Source organism: Mercurialis annua, linkage group LG3, assembly GCF_937616625.2.
Source record: "Mercurialis annua linkage group LG3, ddMerAnnu1.2, whole genome shotgun sequence".
Taxonomy (NCBI): domain Eukaryota; kingdom Viridiplantae; phylum Streptophyta; class Magnoliopsida; order Malpighiales; family Euphorbiaceae; genus Mercurialis; species Mercurialis annua.
Window position 1 is genome coordinate 62,186,931 of NC_065572.1, and position 14,627 is coordinate 62,201,557.

The window sequence follows — 14,627 nt, forward strand, 5'->3', positions numbered from 1 at the left end:
ATATATTTTATTAATCATATTGTTCGGGTGCGCGGTTTTAGACAGGGCTGCCTGCGAGGCAAAGCATGTGAGCCAAGTCCCTATACCACCGCACCGGTTTTCAGAAATGCGCGTGGGTCAGAATAACTAGGGTTATTCAACCAGCATTTCTGAAAACGCGATTTCGCTTATATGAATATTTTCAGAATGTGTTTTCCCCGTTAAACGGAAAAACAATTATTTTAACGGTGTTTTCTGAAAACGGGTCGTACGCGATGTACGATCTAGATTTATATTTGCGAAAAATTTATAGAGGTTTTAGGCTTGCTACGGGTTTTGGAACAACCATTCCCATTCCCTAGCGCCGGTCTCGTCTCGAGTTTCGAGGCGGAAATCGGGTCGTGACAAATGTGGTATCAGAGCAATGTTTTAGGACTTGAATGTCTGAAGTATTGTTGCTGATATATGCTAAGTAGAGGTACTAGAAGTCATAAGAATTCCTAGTAAACTATTGCAGCAATATAGGATTCTAGTCATGTCTTGATCAGTTGTCAGTTATTGAATACATTCAGCTATAGATAGCAGCTATACATGTGTGTAGTATGTATTGATGTTTTGATCAGGAACACATGAGTTGTTCTTGTGTTCGGACATGTTATAACTGATGGAGCATGTGAGATGTTCCTAAAGTTGGAAACATGTTACAATCATGAAGTGGAATGGTCAGAACAGATGACCATTATTCGAGGAGAATGGTTCTATTAGAACACAGGACAAAGCGAAGATTTCCTCTGAATTTTTGTTCGAGAAAATAGTTCGATTTTCTCTGAATAGTGTTTGATTGTTATGTGTTTTGTTTATATAGGTTTAATAGTTGATACCTGTTATATGAAAATGTGATTCTTCTATAACTATTACATACGGTACTTACGCTGAAAATTTCATGTGTTTCAGTATGTCTGGGCCTAGTAGAGCTCATACGCATGTGGGGTCTGATCCACATAATGTACTAGGTTTGCCTGTTATACATGATACATCTGTTCTTTTAGAGGCTGTTGACTCAACATCAGCATGTGACATGGACATATGGGAGGATGCTATTGGAGTAGAGGAGTTAGAGAGAATGTTGAATGAAGACATAAACAGTACTGGAAATAGCCATAGCTCTGTGTCTGAGTCGACTGCTACATCAGCTTATCTGAGATTTAAGGTAAAAAAGTTCTTAGCTGAGGTGGACCATCTAAGGAGGGTTCAACAGCAAATAAGACACTCGCCGAATCAGTCGTGGGAATACGTGAGCGAGTGGGAGGTGCAAGAGAACCAAAGTTTGGATAGGCTGAGGGATTATATGGACAAGTATACTAGGGAAGATTTGAATGTGGAGGCATACACTGTTGAGTTTATGCGTTTATGTGAAGAAGTACCCGAGTTAGTTCGTGATAGTGAGGAAGTTGCAAGTAGGTACGTCAAAGGTTTAGGGCCTGAGTTCGAGGAACTCATGGCGGTAATGTCTGATTCTGTAGCATATCTGGCTGGACGTGCAAAGCAGATAGAGAGTAAGTTGAGGAGGAACGACATACCCCTCCAGCCGTACTATTACACCAAACCTGAAGAACCTACTGCTACATTTTCTAGGGTAGGAAACTCTGGACCTGCGAGGCACTACAACCCCTACTTTGTTCCGCGAGGGGGAAAGGATAAGGGAAAACTGAAATTCCGCGGAGGGCGAGGTAAAGGCCCGATGATTCGTGAGGCGTTTCCGTCTTCGCGATCATCGTCAGTTAATGTTTAGTTATGTGTTTAATGTTTAAGTTAGTATGTTTATAGGTTTTCAATATTCGCATTAGAATTGAAAAACATAAACTACAGATATAAATTATATCCTTAAACAAAAAGAGATACACATGTAAGTAAACATTAAAAGTAAATGATAAATGAGAATTGATAAGTTAGGGATGTTAGAAACGTGCATCCTTAAAATAGAAATCAATAATTATTGATAATCAACCAAATGATGTGAAGCAATAATAATCCTAATGTGAGGACAAATTATTAAGATTAAGAAACTTGAAATGTTACAGAGAAGTAGTTTGAAAAAAGCTTACAAAGTGAGTATTGCAGTTTTGTTTTAAAAGAATGTATTATTGTGCTCAGATGCATCATGAATGCATATTGCAACAATCACTATAGAAAAAGGAATACTTGAATTCCATATACTTATACAAAATGATTTTGTTATGACATGCATCATGTATATTGTATATCAAAAAGAAAGAGGATTGTATAGCAACTCTTTGGGGATGAGAGATGTCATCACCCTGAGCCACGATTGTACAAAAGTTTTAAAATGTGAATTGTTAGATTCACAATTTTAAAGAGATGAATTTAAAGAAAATACAGCTGGTACACACATATACTTATATATATGGGTGAATATGTGTATATGGACATATGTTTGAAACGATTGGTTTGAGAAACCATTTGTTTATAAAATAAAATTTTGTGAAAATAAATTGTTGAGAAACAATTTGTTTACAAAACAAACTGTATTTGTTTTAAAATGTAAGCGTATTTGAACGAAAACTCTGTAATAAAGTCAAGGTAGGATACAAAATAGCGAAGATAAGATGTTGTGATTTTTATTGTTCATAATAAACAATAAAGATCTGGATTCTAATGTTTCATTCCGAAACATCAGAAATTACTAAGGATTGAGAAGAGTAGGAAGTAAGAATTTACATTCTTACTCTAAGATAGACTAAGAGGTAAGTCTAGTGATGGATTTTTATGATAAATAAAAGTTCAAGAGTAGATAATAGAAGATAATTGCGATTAAGATAAGAGAGAGTAGGATCTAATTAAACACAACTCAGTTAGTTTGACTTCAAGCAACTGTCGGTGAATAAAGTCATACGTATGTGTTTAATTAAAATGGATCTGAGATTGGTCTTACAGACAAAGCAGATGTCAGTAAAGGACATATCTCTTAAATCCAAACGAGTGGTTAGATAAACCAAAACCCATAAGTCTGAGAGGAGTAAACCTCAGCATGTAACCAATAAACAACAACGAATAGTTAAAAGAAAGATGATGAAAAGGAAAATAATTCTCAGAACCAAGTAGTTACACTACTAGTTCTGATTTGAATAAAGAGAGTCGTTGATTATGTTAACGACTGACAGACTTTGTGAAGTCGTGTCAAAGAAAGTATTCATTAATAAATAATTATTAATTACTTAATGAATAAACAATATACTTAAATAGTATAATAAACCTTGGATTAACATAGATGGAAATGTTATCAAGGTGAGAAAGAAATAAAAATAGTGAACCGAAGGAGTAAGTTTCAGATGTTATCTGGAAACTAACAGAGTATGGTAAAACCCCAGTAACTAGTAATCGAACCGTTAGATCGGTTTGATATTGGGATATGATAATCCCAAGATGGTTATCTAAGTTTTAACCGTTGCGATCGTTGAACGAGGCGTTATATGATGCTCGAAGATGGAGTTGATGTTGTGAAACTTGCGTGAATTTTGGCAGTGAGCCAAAAGTGCAAGTGATCACGATAATAAGTATAAACTTTAGTTAGCTTGGAAGTATCAACATAAGCTCCATATATGTATAAAAATGAATTTGAAAACTGTATTGAGACAGTAATTTCAAAAGATATATTCCGAGAACCGAGCCTTATGACTGTAAAGTCTAGGCTGACTGGTAACGGAACGTACATGTAGTGTACATGTATTTTAGGTGTCGGGCTAGAAATGCATAATGCATGGCCGACTAAAAGTGGAAAATATTTAATGAACATTTTGTTTAAGTTTAAAATATTTTGAAAAGTGGAGCTAAAGTTGATAGTCAGTTAATTAAATATGATAGTAACAGCTATAATGCAGTTATGAAAACTGTTAGCTGTGAATAAGGATGCTATGTATATGGAGTAAGTTAGAAAGTGTTTCATAGGAGATGATTAGATTATAACCGCACTCACACCTATACAGCTACATTCCGGCAAAAGAGAAGATCAGTTACTCAATCTGTAACAGGAAGTTACTATAGATTGAGGAAGAAAATAAAGGACATTCTATACAAGGTATAGAAATGTAAGGAAACTAAAAGATGAATAGTTAGTTTATGAAACTGTAATCATAAAACATACTAAAAGTCATCTCAATAATAAAATGAGCCATAAACAAACAACTAAGGTCGAAAAGAAAACAAAAGAAAGAAAAATAAAGTAAATAAATATGTGCGACAAAGGTGGTATATTAAAAGTGGAGTTATCGAAAGCTAGCAAAGGTAACCTAGTTTTATGATAACCTTGGAGTAAATTAAATGGTATTAACTTATACCAACCTATTTGGATCACTTAGCAAGAAAGAGACTAGAGATTAGTCCTTGGGTTCGTTGAAAGACGCTAAGCTAAGGAGTAAAAGATACTCTATACGAGTTATAGGATCAAGAGAAGTATAAAAGTGGATAATCTGTAGCTGAACGGAAGTTCAAACAGATGATAAGATACAGTAAGGAAGAGGGATATGATTGAAGATGCCAGTCAAAATGGTGCTATGCTTTCCGAAGCATGAAGTGAGATTAAGTATAAGTGAAGTTTGGATTATAAGTGAAAAGTAAGTATATGTAAATTCGAGTACAAATTTATATAAGGGGGAGAGAATGTAATAACCCGAAAATTTAAGAATTAAAATATAGCCACGTGTCTAATATTTTATTAGACGGGAGTAAGTAAATTAAATTTAAAGATAAATTTAATTTACAAGTGTCCCTAAATTTTTATTATGGCTATAGGATTACAAATTTAAATTTTTAGAATTTAAATTTGATTAACTATATAATTAACGGTGATAATATGGATTTATGAATTGGGTTTAGAATAATTCATAAGTTCCTAGCGAAAATTTTTAGTGCTAATATTCGCGAAATATTTTAAAAAGGTTATCGTGAAAATTTGATAAAATTTGGAAGCAGAAATTTTATCAAGCGCAGTCAATGCAGGCTTAATAAATTGAAAATGATTTATTAAGAATAAAATATAAGTCGGATGGGAATAAAAATAATATTTTTGTTCTTTTTATATTTTATTAGATTTTTGGTAAAATTTTCACGAAATTTGGAAGTCGTTTCCGTTTTGGCTACGAACGACTAGTTTAGAAGTTGGTTTAAAGTACATGATTGAGCTAGTACTAAACTGCACTTTAGCCATTACTATATATATAAACCTAACTTAACAAATTGAAGGCAGAGCCTTCATTCTTTCATTCTGAAAGAATATATTGAGCTGCTTAAGCTCTGAAGCACGGTGACGATTAGGGTTTCGCGCCGTCGATCCGTTTCTCGATTCTAACTCAATTTCTTCAACGATTACTCACGTAATCGAGGTATTATATCTGTATTAAACGTTTATTTCAATTTATAAACTCGTTTATAAACAGTTATCGTATTGAATTATCGTTTTAAACGTCCGTATTGATTTTGAATTGTGTATACGTGGTTGTGGACGTTAGAATAGTGTTTTTGGACGTTTTAAGCAGGACGGGAGGTCCCGGAAATTCAATTCCGGGTATGTGCGGAAGCACAGCACAGTGTGCGGGCGCACACTGTGCTGTGCGACGCCGTGCGACCGCACAGCATAAGTGTGCGGGCGCACATTAAGCTGTGCGGGCGCACAGTTGCCCCGACGAGCAGTCGGGGGTCGATTTTCTTCGGGCTTTTCGGAGGAATTTCCGGGGGCGATTCCGACGTGCTTTCGCCTAATAACCCGAGGTGTTTTCCAACCGAACCTAAAACATTTTTAATAAATATTTTTAAACCAAAGTTAATTATTTAAAAACGATAACTTGTGTTAGAAGAAAATGAAAAGTTTTTATAACCTAAACCTAAAGACATTTAAAAAGAGATTTTAAAAGTAAAGTTAAACGTTTATAATGGACTTTAAAAGAGTTAAAGTCAACGTTTAAACGGTTTTAAAGATTTAGCAATTGAGTTGCTAAATACTTAGTATATGACCGAGAATTATTTTGACAATGAGGTCTATACTATAAATGGTTTTCTTTAGGTATTGCGATACCTAAAATAACTTCTAAAGTGAAGTTAGAACGTTTTCTCAAAACGAGAATTTATAATATGGTTTTAAAAGAAAACAGACCATAAGTGTTACGTGTTATATGATTATATGTTTGACCTAGATATGGGTTTAAGGACCTAGAAGTTTTATAGGAAACATATATTGATGTGTTTTATCCTGTTTGCTTTGTGTGTTTAGTCCGACCAACTAGCGAGCAGTCTGACCACAACCACAGGATTAAGTTCCAGACCTAGCGGTGTATAGACCCAGCAACCCTATACAGAGTCAAGATGGCTGTGATACATAAGTATACAGCTCATCCTGTATTAAACAAGAGTTGTGCATATGCATTATATATATGATAGCATTATAACGTAATCAGGATTAGGGTTTCATTTGGATCGAGGACTGGTAATATTTTTATATACCGATATTTTGTTTATACGCGATTTTGGTATTTAACTGTAAACCTATCTACTCACTCAGAAATATTTATATTTCTGACCCCGTTGTTGTTTATCATTTTCAGGTACCTAGCTACCGGGTCTGGTCGAGCTCCACCCTTTTTCATCAAGGAAGCTTATCCTGTTGTTATGTAAATAACACTTTAAACTCTTAGATGCTGCAATAGTGTATATATGTTTGATATGCCTGTGGCCACGTCATGGTTCCCCTGTCTATATACTCTGATAGGAACCTGACTTTGTCTAGCTCTAATAAGTGGCTACTCAATAGGCATATGGTGTTTTATGGTGTCCCCTACGGGTGGGCCAAGCTTCGTGTTTTTGGTCTGCAAAGACACTGTGTGTAGTTTAGCTGGCCTTACGTTTGTGTGCCTGCTGTGCATGTTTTTAATATGTTTGATATAACGCTTTGAAAAGGAAAGTGTTCAATATATTTTATTAAACATATTGTTCGGGTGCGCGGTTTTAGACAGGGCTGCCTATGAGGCAAGGCACGTGAGCCAAGTCCCTGTACCACCGCACCGGTTTTCAGAAATGCGCGTGGGTCAGAATAACTAGGGTTATTCAACCAGCATTTCTGAAAACGCGATTTCGCTTATATGAATATTTTCAGAATGTGTTTTCCCCGTTAAACGGAAAAACAATTATTTTAATGGTGTTTTCTGAAAACGGGTCGTACGCGATGTACGATCTAGATTTATATTTGCGAAAAATTTATAGAGGTTTTAGGCTTGCTACGGGTTTCGGAACAACCATTCCCATTCCCTAGCGCCGGTCTCGGCTCAAGTTTCGAGGCGGAAATCGGGTCGTGACAAAAGGACAACAAACCTTTCATAAAGAAAGGACAAAGTAAAACATTCATAAAAAAAGACAAACTATAAAAAATAAATAAAACTAGTATACCTCATATGAAAGATCTTCAATCTATCGTCGCTTCTTGATAATTGAATTGCACTTCGTGATAAATTTTAATCCGTCAGAAATATGAAAAAGAATTGGCTATTTATTATATTCTATGAAACTAAAATAATATAAATAAAAGGGGTGACTACCGTCAATAGAAAAATTAAGCCATTGACGGCTACCGAAGAAAAAATATTTACACTCTATAATATAATAAGGTAAAATATTTACAAATATGTCATCTTATACTTTCTCTTTATAAGAGTGTTTTTCATATTTTCAAATATACAACCTTATCTTTTTTATCAACAAAAATATTATTTCTCCATTTTTTTTTCATCTTCTCCACTCAAAACTTAATTTTATTTTCTCCTTTTCTCCATTAACATCCACCACCACTAACATCAATCTTCATCTTATATAATCACCACCACAATCTACTTTTCTTCTCCTCCACTCGCTACCGCACCCTCTCTACGCCGCCCCCGCTGCTCCGTTCGTCGCTGCTGCCTTTGCTGCTTCGCTCGCCGCCGCCGCCGTGCCCTCCCTCACAATCTCGCCGTTGTTCCTCTGCACTCCTCACGACGCCGTTCGTATTTATTTCATAAAAGCAGATTTCAAACGATATGAAATCATATTCGTATGTTTAGATCTAAGATTTGTATGTCTAGATCTAGAATTTTGTTCTTGTTGTATGTATAGATCTAAGATTTATTGTATATGATTCGTGATTTGAATTTTCAGTTCGTCTTCATCCTCATCTCCTTCGTTTTTCAGATCTGGAATTTTTATTTTTATATCTGATTTTAAAAAAATTGTACTCCCTCTGTCCCATTCTAATTGAGGAAATTTCAATTGCACATTGTTTAAGAAATTTTAATAACTTTACTTTTATATCCTCATATTACATTATAATGCTTCACCACTTTTTAGAAAAATGCTTTTTAAATGCATTAATTGATGAGGGTAAAAGAAGAAAAATAGTGTGAAAAATATTCTATAAATAGAAGTTTTCAATTAGAATGGGACACCAAAAATAGAAAATTTGGTAATTAGAATGGGACGGAGGGAGTATATATATACGGATTATATACGGATTGAATTTTCAAATCTAATAGATTTGAATTTTCTTTTAAAAAAGACGTATATAATTTGTATATAATTCGTATTATATACGGATTATATAGATAATATACAGATTATATGTGTATACAAAAAAGTTGTAGTCTTGTAAATATTTTTTGAAAATTTATAATTTTATAATTAATTTTTTATATTTCTGTTAAAAAAATGCTAGTATCTTTGTAAATATTTTCATTTTTTTCGGTATTTGTAAAATAATCTCATTCTTTTTCCCAAATTGATATATTTAAAATTATGTCAAAATTAACAAATATTTCCCGAACAAAATCATTTCAATTTGGTTCTATAAATTTATATTGGGTTAATTGCAAATTAATACACGAATTTTACCTAATTTGCAATTACAACACGAACTTTGAAACTTGGCAATTTAATACACCAACTTTCATTTTTTGACAAATTAGTACACCGACCAATCATACAAAAACACGTGGCTGTATATGACAATGTCCACGTTAGTGTTTTTCCAGTTCGGTGTATCAATTCGCCAAAAAATGAAAATCGATGTACCAATTTGCCAAGTTTTAAAGTTCGTGTTGTAATTGCAAATTGGGGTAAAGTTTGTGTATTAATTTGCAATTAACCCTTTTATATTTTACAGTTTAATTACGAAGATAGAAAAGATAAAGAACTAGACTGATTATATGATTAGTGTCTTAAGTTATTTTTAAAATAAATCATTTTATACTAAGGCTTGCTTTCTTTTTAAGAATAGCAATAGGAGTTTTTCTTATACGGGTTTGGATTTCTTTAAAAATCCACATTGTATTCTAATCTAAGACTTGTGTTCTTTGCTAGTCCTCAAAGTTGTAGCCTATAGTTCATTGTAGAGACGGTGATACTTTTGTGCGAAAACTTTGGGGAGTTAGCTTTGCCCTTTTGTGGCTTTAATATACTTACAAATTCATCAAAAAAAATATATTAAAATTTTGATAAGTTTTAAGAAAATAATTTTTGAAATATTAACGTTTTTGTAGTTTTGGATATATTATCATAAGGATAAGAATAAAAATTTATTTTATTCTCTTTTTATTTATTAACTGCATATAATTAATATAAATAAAATATTATTGAATCAAAGTGACATATGTTCTAATCAAAATATTTCTCTTAATTTTCTCATAAATTTTACTCCCTCCGGTCCATAATATTTGTTGCATTTGAGAATTTCTTTTGGTCCATAATATTTGTCACATTAGAGTTTTAAGAAAGCTTTAATTGCTATTTTTCTAAAATTATCCCTAGCAATAAATACTTTGTAAGGTTAAAAGAACTAGTCAAACATAAAACAAGTGGTAATTAATATGGACAATTTAGTAAAACTATACACAAATCAAGACATATTTATTATTTTCTTAATCTATGTGAAATGGTCAAATGCGATAAATATTATGGACCTGAGGGAGTAAATACGCATAACATGACTCATGTGAGACGTATTTTTAAGGTTTATTAAACATATTCATTCATCATCAAAACATTTAAAAAAATCTGTATATGTTTCACACTTTATTACGGAATTCATCAAAATTAAAATAAAGTCACTGTATATTAGAAATATTAGTGGGAGTAATTGATTTTATATAGGTGAGAATGTGACAATGCACATGCTTATGCGAGTGTTTAGCTTCAACCGTGACCTAATTATAACTAAAACTAATTAATAGGTGGTTGAATATTTACTCTAATAAATTCATTTATATTTGTTTTCATAAATAATATGGGATTATTTTTAACACTGTACGGCGAAACAATAAAAACCACAATAATAAAATAGAGTAAATAAAATTTAAACAGATCTCTATCTAGTCATCCCTCCTTCAAGTTGCAGGAGCCGTTGCAACCAATCTTTTATGCCTTTCCATATTCCCATGCCAACCTATTTTTTTTTTTTTTTGTTACAAGGGGAAGAGGCAAAGCCTAAAGACTATAAACTTACATTCCTATCATAAACAGTACCATAGAGATCATGTAAGATCCAAGATATAAGACTCGGAGGAGGACTCTCATGATACGTACTACCAATAATGTAGTCATCACTAATAGACGCCAAGTGATCTGCCGCAAAATTCGCTTCCCTGTAGATATGGCACACTTTAACCTCCCAACTTCTATTAATAAGATCGCGAATAGCAGTTACAATGTTAGACAAATGAGCTGCTTCTGTTCGGCTGAAAATTTTGTCTACCGCAGATTTGCTGTCAACCTCAAGGAGAATCTTTTGTAAACCCATCTTCCAAGCCAACTGCAGGCCTAAGAACATCCCCCTATATTCTGCTTCTAATACTGAACCTTCGCCAAGCGTAGAAGAGAAGCTTGCGAGCCACTGACCCCTGCAATTTCTAATAATACCTCCGGCCTTAGCAATTCCAGTCACTGAGTTAAACGCCCCATCTGTATTAATTTTTACCCATAAATCTGGAGGACAAGACCAGCCTATTTGAATCACCCTCTTCTCAAGTCTGGTTTGACTGAACAACATCTTCTTATCCACAGCTATCTTGATATACTCAACTCGACGGTTAATATCTTTAATCACCTCACAGACAGCCATGTTCTTCTTTCCAATCACAGTGCTATTTCTCCATTGCCAAATTCTCCATGCCAACCTATTTCATTACATATAAAACAACAAATAATTTTATGTCAACACATTAAAAATAAAATAAAATAAAAGAATGAAACCAGTTTTTAATTTTATAATTTAAAATCAATAACTCACAACTACTTTGATTAATTAAAAAAATATTTTATGTTCTTAGGTAAATTAAAAACAATTTTCTCCATTTTCAAATAAGTTAATGACAAAATTAGATCATTCTCATCTCTTACTTTGATCATATTGTACAATCTTATTTTTAATTGGTCTAATTTTTATTCTTAATTGATCAAATGACCAAAAATGAGTTAATTATTTGATCCTAAGTCACAAATTTAAAGACCGAATTAGTCTTTTATTCAACAAAAAACTATTAATTATCTATTTTTCTAATTTCATAATTAATGTAAAGTTAAGGGATCAATAAAGAAAAAATAAATTTACCTATAGACATGTCGAAGCCGCGATTCTTAAGTTCTCTATATTCTTGGCACAATGCACGTTCTTCACAAAAACAATGAACACAACAGTCCGTACAAGGACTGTCCTCCAAGAAAAAATGGCCCCTCAATTTTGATCGGTAAAAGCATGAATACATACACGAACACCCCGTCAAACATAGCATCAATGTGTACAGTGCTCCGCTCACTCCACATGCTGCATAAATAAATAATAATCTTTGCCACATTACTGAAGTATTCGTCGACAAACAAAATAATAAATCCGCAATTATGTCAAAATTGACAAATATATACTGTGGATAGAAAATTGAATCAAATTGGTTAAACGATTTTGTTATTTGTGTTAATTATATAACCAACAAATGGAAGAACTATCTCGAACAACCAGAAACCATATAAAAGATTAATCAGAAGTGATCAATTTTCAAATCCATTTAAGGAGTAAACTTTGGTCTTGAATCAAAGTGAAGGGATACCCCCCAAACGCATTGTCAAAATATTGTTTCGAGTGCAGGCGATTCGGCTACAAAAACTGGACAAACTCTACCATTTAATAATTGTAACCTTACTTCCTGAAGACAAGACTCTTCTCTTGACTCTGCTTCTTGAATTGGTCACATTCTATATAATTTCACTTGGTAGCTTACAAATTCTATTGAATCTCAGCGTAACCATACTAAAAGAATGACTTAAATATCAATTTACTTCATTAATTTATAAGCATTGGAAATTTAAAATAAAAACTAATTTTATTATCAATTTACTTTGTCCTGTAGATTATCCGATCAAACTACTAACTCAGACTGAACAAATTGATTTGCTATGCAAGATGATATTCTTGTTTTTACTGCAATTAACTGCTACGAATAATCTTGAAGTGATCAAAGTACAAATTTCGACTAATTCCACCTGAAAATGATCTAATTTTCCGAAATCCTAACTATCAAAATCAACATTCGCCATCACCGTCACAATCTAAGTACAAAATGTCTGCTTTCTTTGATGAACGTTGAAATCGAATTATCTTTTTCAAAATCTTAAATCCTTCCTCTGCAGTTGTTCCTTCAGCAGGCTGTATTAACATCTTTTCAAGTACTACTGATTCAGCCAAAAGAAACTTTAGAAATTCCAGTTCAGGTCTTACTTCTTTTTTGTCTGAGAGCTTCATCTTCACCACTCGAAGCTTTTTTAGTGCGTTTTCTAACAGGTCTGCTACCTTTAAAAGTTTCGGAGCAAGAGGTATTATTTTACCCGAAGTCGCAACAAACTAAAAAACACATCAAACATCAGTTTTGATAGAAAATATGAAAGATTAGGTAGAAAGCAATAGAGAACAAATAGAAAATTACCACAATCTCAAGCTTCTCTAAGTTAGGAGAGCTCACAATCAAGCAAAGAACAACAGAGATCTCACTCATACACCGAAAACATATACTTGGCAGTTCAAGAACTTTAAGACAGCTAAGAGAAGCTGAAAGTTCAGTCGGCATTGTTCCAGCATAAAGGTACTTGAAGAAAATGCAGGAATACAAAAAAAGCAATTAGAAATAGCCAAGTAAATCAACATTACAGAATTAGCAAATATCCATACAAAGTGGCTTACCTCCACAAAATGATATCCGAGACGCAAGTGCTCAACGACAGGCATACATTCAAAAAGCTTGATAGGATCAGAGGTCTCGCGTACGAAATTTTTTACATCATTTGTGCTGTTATCAACTATAAGTGTTGAAAGATGATGACCAACATTTCTAAAACATATGGACTTAAAAGAACCATAGAACTGAAAGAATTTAAGATAAGAAATGTCAATATCGATGTTATCAATATTGGTACAGCTTTTAATAGAGAGTCTTTCGAGTAAAGGACATTTGGAGATGAAAGTTTTGTTGTAAGTTTTGTTTTTAAAGAGTTATTTCAAAAGGCAAAAGTCCCACATTGGAAATTTAAAAGACTATACATGAGTTTATAAGTGAAAACCCTTTATGGGCTTATAAGTGTGTTGGAGGGAAGGGAATGGCCTCGCGCCCCCCCCCCCCTTCGGAGTTGGACTTGGGTGTGGGTGGATGTTGCAAATCAAGTGGACTTAGTCCAAGGCTTGATTAAATTTTTTTGTTACCCGAAATTAATTATTTTTATTTTTATGATTTAAGCCTTATATGAGAAGGCTATATTTTGACTAAGTAAAAAACATTGACTGAGCAATTAAACACGTTTAATTAACTTCTGATTAGCTTTAACCTCCATTATCTCCACTCTCGGATTTTTAGCAACTAAAAAATATTTTTCTATCTGTTATTTTAAATTTAAACTTGCTGGATTAGGGTTGATCAATTTTTGATCATATATTAACCACTGCTTCTCCTGCGCCTACAATTTACGTAGAAGAGCTGTTGTATCCTGGAGTATACTTCGATATACTTTTAGGGCAGTGACATCACGCCTCGAGCTTAAATACACTCTGTTCATTCTAAATATTGTACAACAAGTTTCAAATACATTGATACAATTAACCGACTGAAACGTAAGAGAAATCAACGTAAGAACGACGCTCCACCTACGGTTGCCGTTCCAACTGGTGTCGTTCCGCCGACCTTAATGGCTGCCGTTCCATACGCCAAACCCTTTCCAGACATCTCAAAGATACAAGTCTTTGACGGTGAAAACTTTCGGCGATGGCAGGAGCGGATCTTCACTGTTCTCGACATGCATGGTGTTGCCTCTGCATTAACCGAGGCAAAACCACTCCCTACTGCTGTCAAGGAGTCCGAAACATGGCTTTATGCCAATAAGGTTTGTCGACACACAATAATCAGTACATTATCTAATGAACTTTTTGACGTTTATTGTGCGTACAAGGAAGCAAAACAGATATGGGAGTCCATGATCAGCAAGTACACGGCTGAGGATGCTGGCAAACAGAAGTTTGTAATTGGCAACTTTTACAAATGGACGATGGCCGAGGATAAGGATATGATTTCGCAGATTAATGA

The 14,627-nt window shown here is 33.7% G+C and overlaps 1 protein-coding gene across 1 annotated transcript; it reads right to left on the reverse strand.

The window, feature by feature from the left end:
- Nucleotides 1-12,399: 12,399 nt before the first annotated feature.
- Nucleotides 12,400-13,504, reverse strand: LOC126671318 (uncharacterized). The gene is made up of 3 exons (XM_050365082.2): nucleotides 13,238-13,504; nucleotides 12,984-13,142; nucleotides 12,400-12,901 (listed from the first exon to the last, which is right to left on the reverse strand). The coding sequence occupies exons 1-3, from the start codon at nucleotides 13,280-13,282 to the stop codon at nucleotides 12,584-12,586; spliced, it is 522 nt and encodes a 173-aa protein (XP_050221039.1). The 5' UTR covers nucleotides 13,283-13,504; the 3' UTR covers nucleotides 12,400-12,583.
- Nucleotides 13,505-14,627: the final 1,123 nt, after the last annotated feature.

Excerpts from the sequence above, each read along its gene's own strand:
- LOC126671318 (XM_050365082.2), bottom strand. The coding sequence starts at position 13,282 with ATGCCTGTCGTTGAGCACTTGCGTCTCGGATATCATTTTGTGGAG. Across the intron at positions 13,143-13,237 it reads TCGGATATCATTTTGTGGAG|TACCTTTATGCTGGAACAAT; the intron begins GTAAGCCACTTT and ends ATTTTCTTCAAG. Across the intron at positions 12,902-12,983 it reads TAGAGAAGCTTGAGATTGTG|TTTGTTGCGACTTCGGGTAA; the intron begins GTAATTTTCTAT and ends TGTGTTTTTTAG.